At 37.9% G+C, this 17,328-nt stretch overlaps 1 protein-coding gene across 2 annotated transcripts in view; it reads right to left on the bottom strand.

The window, feature by feature from the left end:
• Positions 1 to 2,218: 2,218 nt before the first annotated feature.
• Positions 2,219 to 17,328, bottom strand: part of stac (SH3 and cysteine rich domain) — a 30,397-nt gene continuing 15,287 nt past the window's right edge. For both annotated transcript variants that reach the window (XM_004082520.4, XM_020713731.2), the window contains 8 exons: positions 17,110 to 17,191; positions 16,790 to 16,896; positions 14,153 to 14,234; positions 13,581 to 13,651; positions 8,880 to 8,968; positions 5,501 to 5,552; positions 4,907 to 5,044; positions 2,219 to 3,026 (listed from right to left, as the gene is read on the bottom strand). In XM_004082520.4, coding sequence (XP_004082568.2) covers positions 2,928 to 3,026; positions 4,907 to 5,044; positions 5,501 to 5,552; positions 8,880 to 8,968; positions 13,581 to 13,651; positions 14,153 to 14,234; positions 16,790 to 16,896; positions 17,110 to 17,191 — 720 coding nt within the window. In that variant the 3' untranslated portion in view covers positions 2,219 to 2,927. The remainder of the gene's footprint in view (positions 3,027 to 4,906; positions 5,045 to 5,500; positions 5,553 to 8,879; positions 8,969 to 13,580; positions 13,652 to 14,152; positions 14,235 to 16,789; positions 16,897 to 17,109; positions 17,192 to 17,328) is intronic.

Genomic DNA, 17,328 nt, shown 5'->3' with positions numbered 1-17,328 from the left:
TAGAAATCAAGGTATTAGTTTAGGATATGGGACACTTTGCTTCAATAAAACTCTTTATTTGTGTTCACACATGATGTACAACAAAGCCTTGTTGAGTTTCAGTGCAGAGCAAACCTTTAACAGGCATACTTTTTTTTACTACGATGCAAAATAACCAGAAAATAAATAACAAACAAATGAAAAAACAGAGCCAGTAAAAACAGTCTGAGCTGAAAAGAAAAGGAAACTGCATGAGTGCCAATGTTTAAAATGATCTAACTGGTGTAACTTACTAAACTTAACAGTTCATAGGGCTCAATTTTTTAGCGCACCAGGTATCTTAAATTATTAGAAATACAACTTGTTAGGATTTTTACCTTTCTTAAGAATAACAAAACATGACAGCTAAAGTTCATCATAAATAAATAAATAAATCCCGTAAAAAAGTCAAAAAAATCTACACCTAAAAAACTATGCATTGTGGAGATGATTAAAAAATGTGCCTGTAGATAACTTTGCAAAGTGATTTTTAATTAAATTTTTTATTTTTGAGGACATCAATAATGATAGGAAACATACTTTAAAAAAATATATACATTTTTTATTGTCTCACATGAATACTAACTTGCCTAACTTCCAAACTTTTTTAGGGCAGAGCTCTGCAACCTTTAACTTAAAGAGCCATTCGGGACAATTTGTCACTGACAACAACCCTATAGGAGCAACAAAGGCTCACTTCACCCTTAAAAAATAAGACACTGAGTCCATCAATGTGACTATTACAATAAGTAATAATAATCAATTGTTTTTGAGAAAATACAACATAATCATAAAGGTAATTTTTTGCGAAATTTTAAAGTTCACATGACTAAATTTCAAAATAAAAGACCCCCTGTACCCCATATCATCGAAAATGCAGGAAATGAAGTTGTAGTACTTAATCAATGTTGGTGCATCTCAGCCAGAAATTTGTAAACTTCACAAATTAAAATTAAATGAGAACTAAGTGACCCTTAGTGCATCTTTGAATTTTGCTCAGTTAAAACAGGTCCACCTTAAGTACCTAAGACGGACTGTCATACTTAAGGTATACCTTTAGAATGAATTCTGGTTGTGCCCACTGACATCAAGTTGTGGTAAATGTAGCTCAAAAATCAGTTAAAATGTTCGACTTAAGTAAAGTATGAAGCTGCACTGCTTGATGGATTGTTGAAGCATTATGGGTTCTGTAGGCAGGAGCTTAGCAGAGTCGTTCACAATTCAACTGCTTGTGAAGGAGTTGAATGAAGTTTGACTCATCTGATGGTTGGGCCGTATAGTCTCTAAAAAATATCTAATTTTTTTTTTTGTTGTTATGGCTTGTTATTCTTTAACCACAGAGCCTAACAAGAGGGGGTCAGAAGCCAAAATGTTGCAGACACCTGGTTTAGGGCTTTCTCGGTCTGAAAATACATCATCAGGTTAGCGGTTCAGATTTTCAGGATAGTGCTGCATCACAGAACCAGATCAGATGTCCTCATCCAGCCTTAAATGTTCTTTTATTAGCTATACCCAATAACCCTCCATAAGCCGAAGCTGTTTCTGCTGTCCCTCATTGGTATTTTAACCACAGCATGTCATTTCATTAGTACCTAAGGAAATTTTGTAGGGCCGGGAACAATATGTCCCATTGAAATCAAAGAATCTGTAGAGTATTTGTGAAAGACCAAAGAGGATTTTATTACATTTGGACTGGGTAATTCCCCCCAGAAAAAAAGACTTTCCTTTATCTTTTCTCTGCTTTTCTTGTGTACGACTCTTTTCCTGTGCTCAGGTCTTTGCACTGGCTCCCTGTACCTCAAAGAATAGACTTCAAAGCAGCTCTGCTTGTGTACAAGTCTCTCCATGGCCACGCACCAAAGTACATCTCTGACATGTTAGTGCCATATGAACCATCTTGTACTCTGAGGACCTCAGGGGCCGGCCTCCTGTTGATTCCCAGAGTCAGAACTAAACAAGGGGAATCAGCGTTTCAATATTCTGCAGCTAAAATCTGGAACAGCCTCCCTGAAGGCGTAAGACAGGCCTCTTCTGTGTTCATGTTCAAATCTAGACTTAAAACATTTCTGTTTAGCCGTGTATATGACTGAAAGGTCCTATCTGCACTTTTCTTTCCTTCCTTTCTTTTTAAATCTTTTTTTTTTTTTCTTTTCTTTTAAAGTAAATTTTATGTTGATTATTTCTATGATGTATTGTGATTTTAATGCATTTTTCTGTTTTGTGAAGCACCTTGAATTACTTTGTGTACGAATTGTGCTATACAAATAAACTTGCCTTGCCTTGCCTTGCCTTCACCATGCATGAGGGAAAAAAGGACTTATTTTTTAATCTCACAGGAATTATAGTTTAATTTTTTAATATAATTGATCAGAATACATTTTGAAGTGCTTTGTTTTCATTTTATAATCACTTCAATAACTGTCGCAAATTGAATGGAATGTGAAAAAAAGGAAAGTAAATATTGTTGCAACTTGGCACTGTGACTAACATTTTCATGGAAAACAAAATAAAAGCTTTAGAAGCATTTGTTTTTGAGCCATAACACTAGCTGGCAGCCCTTTTTTTTATAAAAGGAGAGAGATTGGAGGTGAAGAACGCTGAGCAGGAATGGGAAACGCAGGAAAAACATTCAGATTTTAAAGTTCAATCAAATCAGTGACACAGTGATCTCCTGCCTTCTAGGAAACCAGAAGCAGTTTGTTGTCTCTCGGTTTGACTCCGTACTGAAAGGGAGACCTGCAGCAAACCAAAGTGCTCGGTGACAAACCACAACCGCTCGTGTTGGGTCTGAACTTCAGTCTCTGATGAGGTGAAGTTCCTCCACTGCAGCGGATGCCTTACTTTTTCCTCATCGGGCGGCCTGTTCCGCCCCCACTATCTTGTTGTGGTTCTTCTTCGCTGGCTTTGTCTCAGATGATCTCCAGGACGTCACAGGGCACGTAACCCCTCTTCTTTCCACTCGTCACTCTGATGAAGCCGTTGCGTTCTATCTCACTGCCGACACAGATCTGAGGGAGGAAGCTCAGAATTAACAGTTGACTCATCATTTAGGAAACAGAAATTCAGTATTCGTGTTCTGTACTGCAGCTTTAATTCAAAGTTCATAAGGAAGTAGAAAAGCTTAAAGACCACACATAAAAATTTTGTTTTTTGTTATTTTTAGCATGTTCTTGTGGCATTTTCTTATGATGGAGGAAAAATAAAAGCAAATTGAGCTAAAAAAATTGTGTTTCTGGGTGTGTTTTTTTTTTAATTCAAATTATTGTGAATCAGGAGCAGATGAAAAAAATGTAAAGAATCTTCAATCAGCAGGCCGCAAGCTCCTTGCTCTGCTCCATTCTGATGCATCCACTTGTAGACGACTAGATCAATCTGCGTTTTCTTCGTCTGGTCTCAATACTGTCCAGCTGGCGAACTCGGATATTGCTCACCATTTTTGTTGTACCGCTAATGTTAGCCGGTGCTGTAAGGGGCTGGAAGCTAGTGGGGGGAGTGTGTCAACAAAGGGATTATGGGAAATGAGTTTAGGCCCTCCGCCCAACAGTCCTGCCCACAACTCAGATGTGAATTTCTAATGAACTACTGCCGCTATGCAGAAACTATGTCCTAGAATACGACAGTTTTTTCAAAATTTTGCCTGAAAACGCTATAATCATAATTAAAAGACTGCAGGGGACACTTTTACCACACATCAAAAGATGATCAAGGTGGGGCTTTAGGCCTTTAAGCCATTTTTTAGAACTTTTAAGCCAGTTTCATTGTTTACTATTTATTGTATTTTAAATATTTATTTCCAGTTGTTCCTGTCTGTGGTTTTAGGGATTCCCAAGTTCACTAATTGGTTTGCAATTCAAGATAATTTGATGACGTATCAATCTATTTAATCTTTGAAAAAACCCATATATTTGGTAATTTAAGAACTATTTTCACACAAGGAGTGACTGAAACAAAGCATAAGTGAAACTGTCAAAACTACATTGAATTCATAAATAAAACTTTTTTCCTAAACATTGTTTTTTCCTAAATATGAAGTTGATTTAAGACAAAATCACATATTTGAAAAATCTACCATTTTTATGATTTGCTTTTTGGTTTCCTTCAGTTTTTGCATTTGCGTTTTTTTGAGTTTCTGCACAAGCAGCTGAGACTCCGCCCACTCACCTGTGGATCCTGTTGAGTAGTCACAGCTGGCTCCAATTTGCTAGTTAGCCACAATGCATTTGAAGACCCTCTGCAATTATCTTTTGATCTATTTTCAAAGTATTCTCAGTGGTCTTTTAATTATGATTATGACAGTTTTAACCCAAAACAAAAAACCTGTGTCCTTTTCTAGGACACAGGTTATCCTGAGCAGCGGTGCATTAGAAATTTGCCTCTGAGTTGTGGGCGGGACTGCTGGTTCAGAAAATGATCCAATTTCTTCATTTATTTGTTTCATTTTCCCCCAACTTTCCAGGTTTATTCTGGAAAAAATAGAACTTTTCAAGGACATAATTTCGTTTTTCCAAAGTTGACACAAAGCGTAGCTAGCTTCCAAAAATCTTCCCCTGGGTCTGTGTGAATGGAAAAGAGAGTCAACAGGTCAGCAATTCATCTTGCGGTTTCTTCTCCACAGGGGGCTGCTTACTGTAAGCCTCATCTGACCCCCAGCATGCCCTATGCTGCACAGTGGGAAAAGGGGTTCGGGTAACTTGTGTCATGACATAATGCCACTTTAATATAGTAACTCCTGAGAGAGAGATCCTTTGATTTTTTCCACTTAAAGATCCTCAACACTGGGAGTCCACAAGATGGCTAAAGATCTGTTGGATGCGATGTTAATGAGGATTTACAGTCGGGCCGACACGCAAACGAGACGCCTAACGGTAAAACGCTCAGATATCTTCACCTGTCCCTTCTTCAAGGTGAGCTGGCTTTGCTCCTTGCAGCCGATAAAAGCCCTGTTGCACCTGAAGACCTGTTCTTCAGCTCGGAGCTGATGAGCAAAGGCTGATGGGAAGAAACCAATTCTGTCTTCGATTACCCCCTAAAAAAAAGGAATAAATAAGACCTAGTTTCTGCATTGAAACTTTTCAAAAACAATCTTTTTTCATTATTTTTAAGCTAGAGAATTGCTCATTGATCAAAAGGAACCATCAAAATACTTTTTTCTTTGAAGTCACCAGACATTATCTTCTTACATTGATGTGGTGCAGATCTAAATGATTGTCTCTTGTCTTATTCCTAAATAGGCCAGATGTCTGTAATGAGTTTCTTCATGCTCTGGTGACACCAACCTCCATCTTCCTAAATTATCTGTCATGCCCCCGTGTCACGAGATGACACCTTATCTACTGTTACGCGCTGCTTTCTCTGTGATTTATGAATGCTTAAAGAAAACAAAGTTAGGTCACCAAGGAGCAATATGGGACCTTTAAATGTGTTCAATGCAATAAACTCATGATTTTGCTCTGGTGGAAGTTTTTTTTTTTTTTATACTCACTTTCCACCAGTCGTTGTTGGAGTCATCAACCAAAAGAATTCTATCTCCAGCTCTGCAATGACATATAAACAGAATTAAAACAAACTTTTTTTTAAAGATTTCTTCCAGCTGCATTTGTAAAGTTATGGAAGTGTATTGCATTAAAAGAAGGAAAAATGAATAAAATACATAAAAATAAAAACAGATTAATAACCTGATAGATCCTAAAATTATGAGGGAAAATAGTATTTGGTCCCTAACTAAAGTTCAGCTCAATACTTTGTTATATACCCTTTGTTGACAATGACACCAGTCAAATATTTTCTGCATGATTTCACAAGGTTTTCACAAACTGTTGCTGTTATTTTGGCCCATTCCTCCATGCAGATCTCCTCTAGAGTGGTGATGTTTAGGGGCTGTTGCTGGGCATCACAGTCTTTCAACTCTCCAACATTTTTTAAGAGGTTGAGATCTGGAGACTGGTTAGGCCACTCCAGGACCTTGAAATGCTTTCGCACAAAGCCACTCTTTCATTACCCGGGCTGTGTGTTTGGGATCGTTGTCTGAAAGACACAGCCATGTTTCATCTTCAATGCCCTTGCTGATGGAAGCAGGTTTTCATTTAAAATCTGACGATACATAGCCCCCTTCCTTCTTCTCGTCCTGCTCCCTTTGCTGAACAAAAATCCCCAAAGCTTGTTTCCACCCCCATGCTTTACAGTAGGTATGGTGTTCTTTGGATGCAACTCAGCTTTCTTTCTCCGCTAAAAAGTTCTATTTTGGTTTCATCTGAGCATAGGACATTCTCTCAATCCTCTCCCGGATCATCCAAATGCTCTCTAGCAAACCTTAGATGGGCCTGCACATGTTCTGGCTTTAGCAGGGGGAGATGTCTGGCACTGCAGGGTTTGAGCCCCTTGTGGCGTAGTGTGTTACTGATGGTAGCCTTTGTTATTTTGGTCCCAGCTCTCTGCAGGTCATTCACCAGGTTCCCCTGTGTGGTTCTGGGAATTTTGCTCACCGTTTATGTGATCATTTTGACACCACAGGGTGAGATCTTGCAGGGAGCCCCAGATGGAGGGAGATTGTATCAGTGGTCTTGTATGTCTTCCATTTCCTAATAATTGCTTCCACAGTTGATTTCTTCACACCAAGCTGCTTACCGACTGCAGATTCTGTCTTGCCAGTCTGGCACAGGTAAACAAATTTGCTTCTGGTGTCCTTAGACAGATCTTTGCTCTTGGCCACACTTGAGTTTGGAGTGTGACTGTTTGAGGTTGTGGACAGGTGTCTTTTATAAGGATAACGAGTTCAAACAGGTGCCATTATTACAGGTAACGAGTGAAGGACAGAGGATCCTCTTACAGAAGAAGCTACAGGTCTGTGAGAGACAGATATCTTGCTCGTTTTTAGGTGACCAAATACTTATATTTTCCACCATATTTTAATATATGATGGCCCAAGAACATCAAAGCATTTATAAACAAATAAAAGAACTTGAAAATCATTCCTGAATCCATCTGAATGCAACGATTTTAAAATGGTGTAACATGGAAATGCCCCCTTGTCAGTGCAATTGAGTTTTGTAGTAACAGCCTTAACCACAAACATGTAAATACCATTCAGATATTTCTGTCAGGAAGAGTTATTGTCTAAAGCTGCATTAATACTTTCTTATAAACATGGCTGCTCTCTCCAATTGAATAGGTTTAAGCTTCTTCCAAGATTTCAGATGAATTACTCCCTTTGTTTTCCAATTCATCTGCAACATTAACACTTTTTATTACAAAAAACAGAGAGCAAGTTAGAGATAAACTCTGACTTTAATTATTTTTTATTTTGGCCGACTAACTTCTGCTTAATAATTATAAGTTGTCTTAGAAAATGCTTTTAGACCAGGTCAGAAAAACGAATCTCCTGACATTTCCTGCCTTCTAAAGTTCTAAATGCCAATTAGTACATATAAAATACCCATAATGCGTCTTAAATTTATTTATATCCACTGAACCTAAAGTAATTTTGTCAGCTGAGTCTGTGACATCCACAAAATGAATAATGAACATAACTTTGAATGAAAAGTAAAACTAAAGCGCTGCATTAAAAGACTCAATTGTATTATTTAAAAATGCTCTTAATGTGTTTGTATATGATTTATTGACTGTACTCAGCCTGGAGCCCAGGATTAAAACCACCACGTGAGCTGCATGTGAACATGAGGGCATTGATGCGAAGGCAGTCCTACTAATGAGGCGGTCAATGAATTTTAAATGAAGAGCGATTGAAGTTTCTGTGGATTGAAGAGAAGACACGCAAACTGGATTTTGTTTGTGTGTCTGCAAACTGAGGAGACCGGCAGACAGTAAGAGCACTATCTCATCCTTTAATCCACAGGAGGGTTTCAGCAGGAAGCCTGAACAAATTGGCACTTAGGCTGAAGGACTGTTCTTTCCTGAGAGCCTCTTTTCAAGAATGCAGTGCATGATGTTCAAAGATACTAGAGATTTAAACAGGCGAGTCCTCTAAAAAACGTTTCATTAGTCCCAATCTGTCGGACTACAGGGAGATTCATACCTATGTGTAATTGGGAGTATTCCTGAATCTGGTACATGTGCAGTTCTTTAGGAAGTTTGCAAAATATATGTTCTGCAGCATCAGTAACCCATGATGTGTCTCTTACAAACCCACACAAATGAAAATCTTTTAAAAATGGCCCTGGGACATTTTTCTGATGATGGAAAACATATACAAGAAAAATTACACCTACAATTGCATTTCTGTTAAATTTTTTGTTTCTATTGTTAATCTACAGCAGATAAAATAATGCAACTTGATCCATTGCTGTCTTTGACTTTCTATTTTGAGGTGGCATGTGGCTCAAAACTGTATGGCTGCACAGTCCCAATATTGTCTCCATTTTTGTTGCACTGCTCATGTTAGGTTGGGGGTTGTGAGGGCCCGTAAGCTCGCGGGACAGAGTTTAAACAAAGGGATGCTGGGAAATGAGTGCAACTCAGAGACACATTTCTAATGTATTCCTGCCACTGCAGAAACTATTTCCTAAAAAAACAATACAAGTTTTTTTTTGGGGGTAAAAACAACATTATTATATATTTAAAAAAAACCTTAGAACACTTTTAAAATAGATCAAAAATGATCTTAAAAAGGTGATTGCAGATCCCACAGCTTCTCCATCCCCTCTCTGACCACTGAATTGCATCAACCAAGATATTTTTTTCATTTTCTTCTCATTTAAAAAAAACAGAACCGGAAATAAACCATTGCAGGCATGTCAGAGTCAATCAGTCAACACCGTCCAAAAGAGGTGATGTATTGATCAGTTCTGTTCCAGTAGCTGTTATCTTTTGTGTCTGCATGTAGGCGTATGTGCGTGTCAGCCAACCTCATCTCCAGGTCATGGCTCCCTTGGGCAGCGTAGTCATACAAGGCCACGTAGGTGTTGAGCTTGAGCATATCCCTCTGCAGCTGATTCTGTCACACAGATAAAAAGAGGCATAAACAGTCATAAAGTAAATCTGTCGGCAGACTCTTTGAACAGCTGCTCCTTAAAATAGTGAAAATTAGACAGAGAAGCTCGCTGACGAAACGGAGGTGCTGTTTATAGCACTCTACAATCTGTTCCTTTAGCACCACGATAAGATGGAGTTCTCACAAAGTTAAAACTGGATGCGGGTGTGTGTAGGTGGAGAGGGAGTTTTCACACAGGCGTCCATACAATTAACAGGGTGAAAGCTTGCGAAGTGGCGCTAGAGTTTTTCACACCTCCTGAGAACCTAGAGGAAATCCTGCATGCTATTACAGGAAGGAAACTCTATTTTTTGAACATTGATGACTTTTCGATTGGGCGCCAAGTGTCTTCTGCCATTTTGCTCTCCGTAGATGGTCTCCAAAAGTCAAAGGAGAGGATTTTCACAGCCTGATGGAAACAACAACCCTTTCCAAGCATCCTGACCGTAACCAAAAACCCCTTTAAATGGAATTTTTTTTATTGAATTACATAAATTGTAGGCTGTATAGTTGGTTCGGCAGCCAATTAGCACTTTAAAGTTGATAGAAAACCTTAGTAACAAAAAGGCAAACATATTGTCAAAGACTAAATATATCTCTCTGAAAGGAAATTTTCACACAGGTTATCAGATCTTTGTGAGAAAAGATTTGAATAGAAGAGACAGCACATGAACACAATAACCTCACCAAATTATTTTTGGACTTCAAGACTGACTGATGAAAATTGTGTTTTTGGTGTTTTAACATGTTTTAGTAGCATTTTTCTCATCATGTAGGACATATTTGAAGGAAAAAAAGGCTAAAAATTGCATTTCTGAGTGTTTCTGTATTCAAATCGTTGAGAATCAGGAGCAGATGAAAAAAAGCTGTTTAAAAAAGAGCTTAGTTGTGACGTAGAAAATACACTGGGCGGGCCACAAGCTCCTTGCTCTGCTCCATTCTGGTTGAGCGAAGCTCGGGTTGCTTCACTCAACGGCCCCGCCTACAACTCAGAAGCAAATTTCTGATGAACTACTGCTACTCAGCAAAATCTGTGTCCTAGAAAACAACACAGGTTTTTGATTTTACCAAAAAAAAAAGACTAAATCATAATTTAAAAAAACACAAAACCATTTTGAAATACCTTATAGAGCTCATCAGAGTGGGTCTGTCGGTTGCCCTGACGTTCTACATAAGACAGGGAATTTGTGAATCATTTGTTTTTCTCTCGCTGTTTTATGTCAGACGTACTTACAAAAGACTTTATTTCCCATAATTTTTTTATGTTTTTGCAATTTTGATAATGCAGACACGAAAAATGCTTACTAGTGCTCCATTGGTTGTTTCAACGCACGTTCACACCGCCTCCAGCAACGCCGCATGTAAACGTGCTTCCAAGTTAGAAACTTATGATCGCAGAATCGCTATACAATTTTCTACACCTGTTTTCAAGCTCTACGCACAAAACAAATGCATGTTGAAAGTCAAACCTAGATGAACGTTGACCAATCAGGGACTCGGATTTGGTAGTGACGTATGGATGGCGTCCCTTTTAATTCATGGAATTGCCAACTGTTTTAAAATGTATCATTGAGGAGAAATAAATAATTGCACTTTGTGCCCAGCTGGAATTTTATGATACCAAGTTCTTCATATATCGGAATAGAGCTGTGAAAGAAGAAGCCTGGAGCAAGATTGGTGAGATATGCGACGCTTCAACATCTTCCACCAAACCTCTTCCAACTGTAGGTGTCAGACATGCGCATGTAAACAGTAGAAAAAGAAGAAAAAGCCCCTCCCTGCTAGTGCAGTGTGAACACCAAATACTATGTTCACTTTTAGTGCGTTCTCGAACGAGCCTCACATGACAGGTGTGACCGTAGCAACAGAAACATTTTATGATGAGACAAAGCCTGTTTTTGCTTTGCAGCTCAAGATCGACTTCCGACAACAATCTTCAAAAAGCACATCCTTTTGCTCATTTTCACTCATATAATTTTAAAATGTTAACACTGATTTTTACAAAAGCTGTAGAAGAAATAAAGACTTAACTGTCTATGCGGGAATTTTAACACGCAAATATGAAATTAACAATCGAATATCAAAGTGTCTCCTCTGGTGGAGTAAAGATTTTTGAGCATTTTTCTCTGCTCATTACCCTGCAGAGCCTCCATCTGTCCAGCAGCTTGAGCTAATGGATCTGTCGGCTGACAGACAAATCTCCTGCTGCCAGCTGTGCTCGGTCCTGCCTGATAAGGCTGCACAATGCATTTCAAACTTTCTTCCTGAAATGGATTACTGGACCACCAGTCTGCAGAGGATAGGTGTTGGTGTATGGACGGGTTGGCCTTGTATGGGTATTTGTTCATATTTGTGTTTGTCCAGCTATCTGTGGGACCTTTTCACTGTTGACAACTTACATAAACATGCTCAACTATAAAAGTAAACAGCACAGATAAGCTCAGCGACATGTACAAAAGAGCTGTGATGTACACCTCCTACAGAGGATGGATAGGAAAGGAAGATTTGTGAAGCCTGATCATGAAATATTTATTACAGATGAGAGGTGGTCACACTCTTGCTGAAGTTTAACCTGTTTTGCTTAGTTGCAATGATTCAGGCTGCATCAGTGAACAGACATGGCAGGATAAAACTCTGCAGCTGTTGATCCAAATATTAAAGTCAAGGCTTCTTCAGCGGTCACGTCAGCCCAACCTTGATTTGTTGAAGCAGGGAGAGTACTGCATTTTTTCCACTGAAGTCCTGGGAAGTTCAGCACTGAGGATGGAAGTAAGGGGGAAGAGTGCTAAATAGACACGGAGCGAGCTGGCCCAGCATCAGTTCTCAGACTTGTCCACGGTTCAGGCGATGGTCAGAGGCTATCAGTTCTCAGAGGATTTACTTTGTCAACATGAACTAAGAAGAGGAACGCAATAGGAAAATACTTCCAAATCCTTAACACTTCTGACAATAAATTTTTCATTGCGCAGCTGTCACATGAGATACCTCAAGGTTCTGGTTTAGGACCAATCCTATTTTTATTGCACACACACTCCCTCTGCAACAGCTAATTTGCCAGTTCACAGACATTTCTTATCACCTCCATGCTGAGAACATCCATCTGCACTGCTCATTTCAGTTTTGTTACACAAACTGTATAGTTTACCTGTTTGACGTGCAATGAAAGTTGTGTTTCTGGTGTTTTTTATAATAAATACAAAACCTACTATCTGAAAAAAAAAACTTTTTAGGAAAAAAGAAAAATGTGTTTCAAATATTCCAGTGAATTTTTGTCTTGTGACCTTTATGTCACAACGTATTTTCTTCCAGCTTCACCTAACGTGGAGTTATCCTTGTTCTCACCGTTTAATGTAAAAACTCAAAATCATAAAATTTGCAGATTTTATATTTTGGCCAATGTTGTTATGACCTATGGCATGTGTTAAGAGAAACGTAATTGCATTGCTTAGAAGCAATAGGGAGATGAAGTGGGGGCAGGCTTACTCCGCGTCAACAAACCCACCCACAACTTAGACACAAATTTCTAATGAACTACTGCTGCCCTGCAAAAAATGACAATTTTCTTGATTTTTGGCTAAAAACGGCATAATCATATTTAAAAGACCACTGGGAACGCTTGAAATAGATCAAAAGATGAATGGGGAGGGTCTTTAAGAGCTAATTTCCTCCAGCTAAAGTCAGGTAAAACAGACACATTAATCACTGTTCTTGAGAAAAAATCTTTGTCATGTTTGACTCAGCAAATTTTGCTCAGTCACCATGTTAAGATCTTAACCAGAAACTTAGCATCTCTAGGTTGAAGTTTCTGCAATCAAAGACAGAGCAAGAAATAATCATTCATACACTCACCACACCTGGATTACTGTAACGCTCTTTTTTACTTCTTTAAGACAAAAGGAGCTCCAGGCGATTCAGAACTCTGCTGCTCGCCTTTTATCCCAAATCAGCAAAAGAGCCCACATCCCTCCAGTTTTAGCAACACTCAACTGTCTCCCAGTTCATTTTAAAATTACAGCTTTCACTTTAAGAGCCTTAGTCAGGCCAGACATTATATCTCTAAAATTCTTAGATTCCATAAACCTTTTGTGTTCTTAAATCCTCAGATCCGGTTTTACATTGGGATCGCTCTATTATTTCAGCAGACTTTTAGCTACATTTTGTAATTTTAGGTTTTTAACTTTAATATGTCTTACTTTCCATTTAATCCTGTATTTTCAGCAGTTTGACCTGCATTGGAAAGCACTGGGTGATTCTTTCTGGCCACATTTTTAAGAGGAGGAGAAGCAAGATGTCTTTATTTTGCCCTTATTTGAGGATTGAGGCTCGAAGACGCAGCATAATTTTTATTAAAAAATGCATCAGTCAAATTAAAAAGCTTTCCTAGTAAACTGACTTTATAATAAATGCTATTAACTTATTTGAATTAAATAATAGCATCACTGCAGACAAAATATTTTAAAAAGTCAAAACAATATGTTCAGAAATAACATAACAAAATTAGTAATCAGAACAATTAGCTTTCTATAAAAGTTTTATGAAAATTTACACACACAGAAAAAAAAGGTATTTCTCTTACCGGATAACCATCCTCATATTTTCTGTCAGTCAGGTGGTAACGCTCTGTCCCATTTTCAAAAACTGTAAAAACTAAAAACAAACACAATAATTCAACTAAAGAATTTAAATTTGCACTTAAAGACATTATAGGTATTTAATGTACCAATTTGGTTGAAAAATGACATTTAATTTCACCCTTTTCTTGGCTTAAAATTAAAAAAAAATATTAAAAAAATGTTCAAAAAACCCTTTATAATTGTAAAAGGCACTCTTATATTTAAAAAAAATATGTGTATTTTTTGGGCCAGCACAGTTTTTGCTGGTTTATCTAAATATTTTTGAGTTAATTTAAATTAAAGTTCTTTTTTTTTCTTACTACCAAACCACTGTGAAGATTCCAAGCTTCATAAAAGTTAGAAACAGGTCCAGGTCACTGGGAAGATGAAGAGTCTTCTGTCATATTTTATGGTGACAGAAATCAGTGTTGCAGAATTCTTGTGCACGCTTTGAGAAGAGTGAATGTGTTTTGGCTCTGTCACTGTGGGGCTTTAATCCAAACACACAACGAACTGCAAAACTGCAAAAACTCACCGTCATCGCTGTGCTTTCTCGACAGCTCCTGTCTACTGCTGTGGGCCAGAACTTCCTCAGAAACCTTATCCAACTCACTGATCTGCAGAATTTAGGGTAATGGTGATTAGACAAATGCTGACTGAAGTATTCAAGAAAAAAAAGGGGGAAAAAAAGGCTTTAGCCAGGGATAGACAGTCTACAGGGACAGGAGGTTTAGAAACGAACAAAAGATTCCAGTGCTTTGATCATCGCACTGACACACACACTCCTGCCTCTGGCAGCTGCCCTGGACAGCAAAGAATGGCCCAAACCCATCCGCTTTCAAATGCACACATCCGCACGCTGTTCTCCTCAAATTAGATGAGAAGCCGTGAAAAACAAGTTGGCTGGAATCAGTCTGATCCGTTCTTAGAGATGCAACAGCCTCCTAAAATCACGAGTGCCAGCAGCTCGCTGCCTTTATTGGTAGTGTTTACAGCCCTGCAGGGGCAGTATCTATATAGACCATCAGTTACACGGTGTCTGGTTATGAATAAAAAAAAACTCAATGGAGGAAGCTGACACTAGAAAGATTAAAATTGTAAATAAAGCAAATACAACAAAAGTGAATTTAAAGGTTCAAATATTTATTTAAATTATTGGTCCTAATGAGAATATTTAATGTAAAAGCAGAAACAGATGGCATAATGAGTCTAATCAAAATCTCTAGCATATTCCATCTTTTTTATATCTGGAGCAACATGTTGCATTCATTGCACATCGTAAATCTGAACCCTCAACTTATTTGCGTTTTGATTTGTCCCTGTAAAGTTAAACAGTTCACGTAACTTACATGTGAAAAGATGTACTTGTTTTAACATATATAAACTTTCGTCATTTCTAATAAATCAGATGAAATAACTATATATTAACAAAAAGTAAATGAAGGAAATATGGATATTTAAGCAAAACATATCTACTCTGATTGATTTTTGTTTAGAGTACAGTGTTCCTTTGCTATGTTGCAGTTCACCTTTCGCATTATCACTGTTTTTCTTTTTTTTTCCTAGAACTTGTCAATCAATCTCTTCAGTGCCGAGTCTCTTGAACAGAATGAGTTCAGTTTGCCTCATTTACATAAATCTTCAATCACGATCAGATCTTTGTTTTCATTCTATAATACTGGACTTATTTTCTATAAAGTTTTGAACTCTGAGAGTTTTTAAACAATATAGAAAAGTGTTAACATTTTCATTTGTCTCTAAAAAAGAGTGTTTGAGGTGTGTAGTGAGGGATTTTATAGCCTTAAAACATCTATAATTCAATTTAGCAGATTTCACCTATAGTGGGTTAATTCTAAAACGTAAGCACGTGATAAACAAGTCAGTACTGTTAAGTGATATAAGATGCATTTAGTAAAATAAGAAAAACAAAAATGTACATTCAGTTTAGCAAAAATAAAATTTAAAGCAAACCGATTTCCAATTTTTTTTTGTCAAAGGGCGCAATAACTGTTGAACCTAGGATTTAAACCCTGAACCCACCAACGGGCAGGACAGTTGCTTTACCAACTCTATGTACTGCGCTTTCCTCTGAGGTTAAAAAAAACGTAGGCCTCGGTTTATACTTCATAATGATTTGTAACCGCTCGGATCACAAGGCCACTGGAAGGGAATCGCCCCAATCGCTGAGAAATGTGAGGCAAGCTGATGACATCATCCGCAATTGAAATTTTACAGTTGTAGTACAATTGCGTGTAAATTGCCCCATTTAACCTATACCTATTTTGAACAATTAGAATATGTGGTGGAAGCCGCGAATTTGATCCAGAAAATTTCCAATTACCAGGATTTGAAAGACAAGGCTGATATTACTGTAGTCTACACAGAAGAGGCGTTTGACATTATTTTATCTTGAAAACTTAAAAAACATAAAAAACACAACATTTTCACTGTGTATAAACTTACTAATGAAAATATACCTTCACCCATATTTGATGAAGATATGGATTAGGTGGCAAATCCTTTTAAATGTAACTATTTAAAAAAACAGTATACCTTTTTGGTATGTTGAGGCTTTTAAAATAAAAATAAAAAACTAAAAAAAAAATACCCTGGCTTACCACCTACCCTGTCTTGTCTGCTCCCTTAACTAACCACAAACGTATTTATATAGAGCCACAATTTATGCATTTTATCCCAGACCGGATAAAATACAGGGTTGCGTCAGGAAGGACATCCACCGTTAAACATCTACGCCAAACCACCTGTGCGAATCAGTGAAAGCTGAAGAAATATGCCGAAAGATGAACAAGAATATGTTAGTATCTTTAGAAAAACTTTATATATAAAAATATAAATATAAAAAAACAGACTCTCAAAGATTCCACTACAGCACCTTATATACCAAACCACTGAAACACTGGAGACAATTGTGTCTTCTGGCTCAGAAGTATGTCACTGTTATTATGGATAGACGCAAGAGAAACAGGCCGACCTCAGTATGAACTAAACTGGACGATTGTGGTAGGGACACATTACGATTGAAGCAGATCCCTATGAAGGATAAACCAGTCATTAGAGGGAGAGATAAGGATTGAAGAAAGGTGGGCCACCCTCGTTTAGTGCAAAGCTTTCTGTGAACTATGTTCGGCAATGAAAGATCTTAAGTTCTTACTGAGTTTCTGTTTGGAGAATCTGAGCCGCTGGCCCTCTTGGCCTTCTGTGCCAGCGATGTTCCGAACCTCAATGCTTCATATACTGGATCCACTTTGTTGCCACAGGCTTTGGACAAGAACAACAAACATAATTAAACATGGAGGAAAGCAAATGCAAAGCCTTAAATTTAGCTTATTCGTATAGAAAAAAAAACCCCAATGAAACTATGTTGGTATGGTTCATAAAATAGCTCTAGCAAAAAAGTTCCTGTGGGAGAAAAATTAATAACACATTTTTATGCTTTGCATCCCACTCAGAAGCGAGATTTATGATGCTCACCGATGGGCAGAACTTCTTTTATGCAGCCATACTGTTCCTGGATCAGTAGTGGGGAGCTGTAGTAGCGCCGAAAGCCTTTTGGCTAGAAAAAATGAAGAAAAAAAAGAATCAGGAGGTTAAAAAAAAAGAGAAGCAACAGACAGCAAAGAACAAATCAATTCACAACACCCCAGGCAGCGCTGACAATGAAAATGTGCCCAGTCGAACATTTCTGAACAG

Source organism: Oryzias latipes, chromosome 22 (assembly GCF_002234675.1).
Source record: "Oryzias latipes chromosome 22, ASM223467v1".
Lineage (NCBI taxonomy): Eukaryota > Metazoa > Chordata > Actinopteri > Beloniformes > Adrianichthyidae > Oryzias > Oryzias latipes.
Note: the sequence above shows the minus strand (reverse complement) of the source record. Positions and strands in the feature narration are given on the sequence as shown.